General features: G+C 63.2%; 1 protein-coding gene across 1 annotated transcript in view; it reads left to right on the top strand.

Annotated features, from left to right (window-relative positions):
- The first annotated feature begins 319 nt into the window (after positions 1–319).
- IGF2BP3 (insulin like growth factor 2 mRNA binding protein 3) overlaps positions 320–1,010 on the top strand; it is a 111,158-nt gene continuing 110,467 nt past the window's right edge. The window contains exon 1 of the mRNA XM_057365447.1: positions 320–628. Coding sequence (XP_057221430.1) covers positions 454–628 — 175 coding nt within the window. The 5' untranslated portion in view covers positions 320–453. The remainder of the gene's footprint in view (positions 629–1,010) is intronic.

Below are 1,010 nucleotides of genomic sequence, written 5' to 3'. Positions count from 1 at the left end.
AGAGGCGGCGCCTGCATGCACGTAGTGTGACATTTTCATAGTCCGCCTGCTGCTGCCAAAGGGGCTTGGGGGCAAGACAAAAAAAGTAGTTTTTTTTTTTCCCCTCCCCTCCTCCTTTTCCTCTTCTCAGCCCGCCATCCGCGGCCCCGGCGCTGGGTGTTTCCCCCGTGCCCCCCATGCGCCTGGGTAGCACGGCAGGCACTTAGGGCTCCCGTTTGGCCACGCGCTTTTTTTTTTTTTTTCTTTTTTTTTTTTTTTTTTTTTTTTTTTTTTTTTTTTTTTTTTTTTTTTTTCCTCTCCCTGTCCTCTCTCTCTCTCTCTCTCTCTCTCTCTCGCTCTCTCGCTCTCTCCTTCCTCCATCGCATTTTGTTTTATTTCCCCCTTCCTCCCCACCTCCTCTCGCAAGACGAGGGTTGCAGCCCGCGGTGCGCGCCTCCCCGAGCCGCCAGGAAGATGAACAAGCTCTACATCGGCAACCTCGGCGAGAACGTCAGCCCTCTCGACCTGGAAAGTCTCTTTAAGGACTCCAAGATCCCCTTCTCGGGCCAGTTCCTGGTGAAGACGGGGTACGCCTTCGTGGACTGCCCCGACGAGAGCTGGGCCATGAAGGCCATCGAGGCACTTTCAGGTGAGTGGCCCCTTCCACCACCCCCGCCCTCTCCCCGCAGCCCCGACGGCTCACGCCGCCTGCGCTCCTCCGCGGCCGCGGAGCGGCTGCAGCGGCGGCCTGGGCCACGCCGCCGGTTTGGGGGGGGGGGGGAATAGGGGGGGTCTGGGGGGTCCCCGTTCCCTCCGTCCGCAGGTGAGGTAGGAACTGTTGTTTTCCGAGCGTGCCCGGAGCCGCCCGGCCTTCCCGCGGAGCCTTTGCGCGGGGCTTGCGCGGCGGTGGCCCCCCGGGAGTGGCCGGGGAGGGGCGGGAGCCTGGGCCCGCGGCGCGGCGGTTCCCATGTTTTTCCAAGCCCCACGGCCAGCCCTGCCCGGCCGGGGGCCCTCGCTGCATTGGGGGGGGG

Source organism: Malurus melanocephalus, unplaced genomic scaffold (genome assembly GCF_030028575.1).
Source record: "Malurus melanocephalus ecotype Western Australia unplaced genomic scaffold, MMel_1.1 scaffold_53, whole genome shotgun sequence".
NCBI lineage: Eukaryota > Metazoa > Chordata > Aves > Passeriformes > Maluridae > Malurus > Malurus melanocephalus.
Note: the sequence above shows the minus strand (reverse complement) of the source record. Positions and strands in the feature narration are given on the sequence as shown.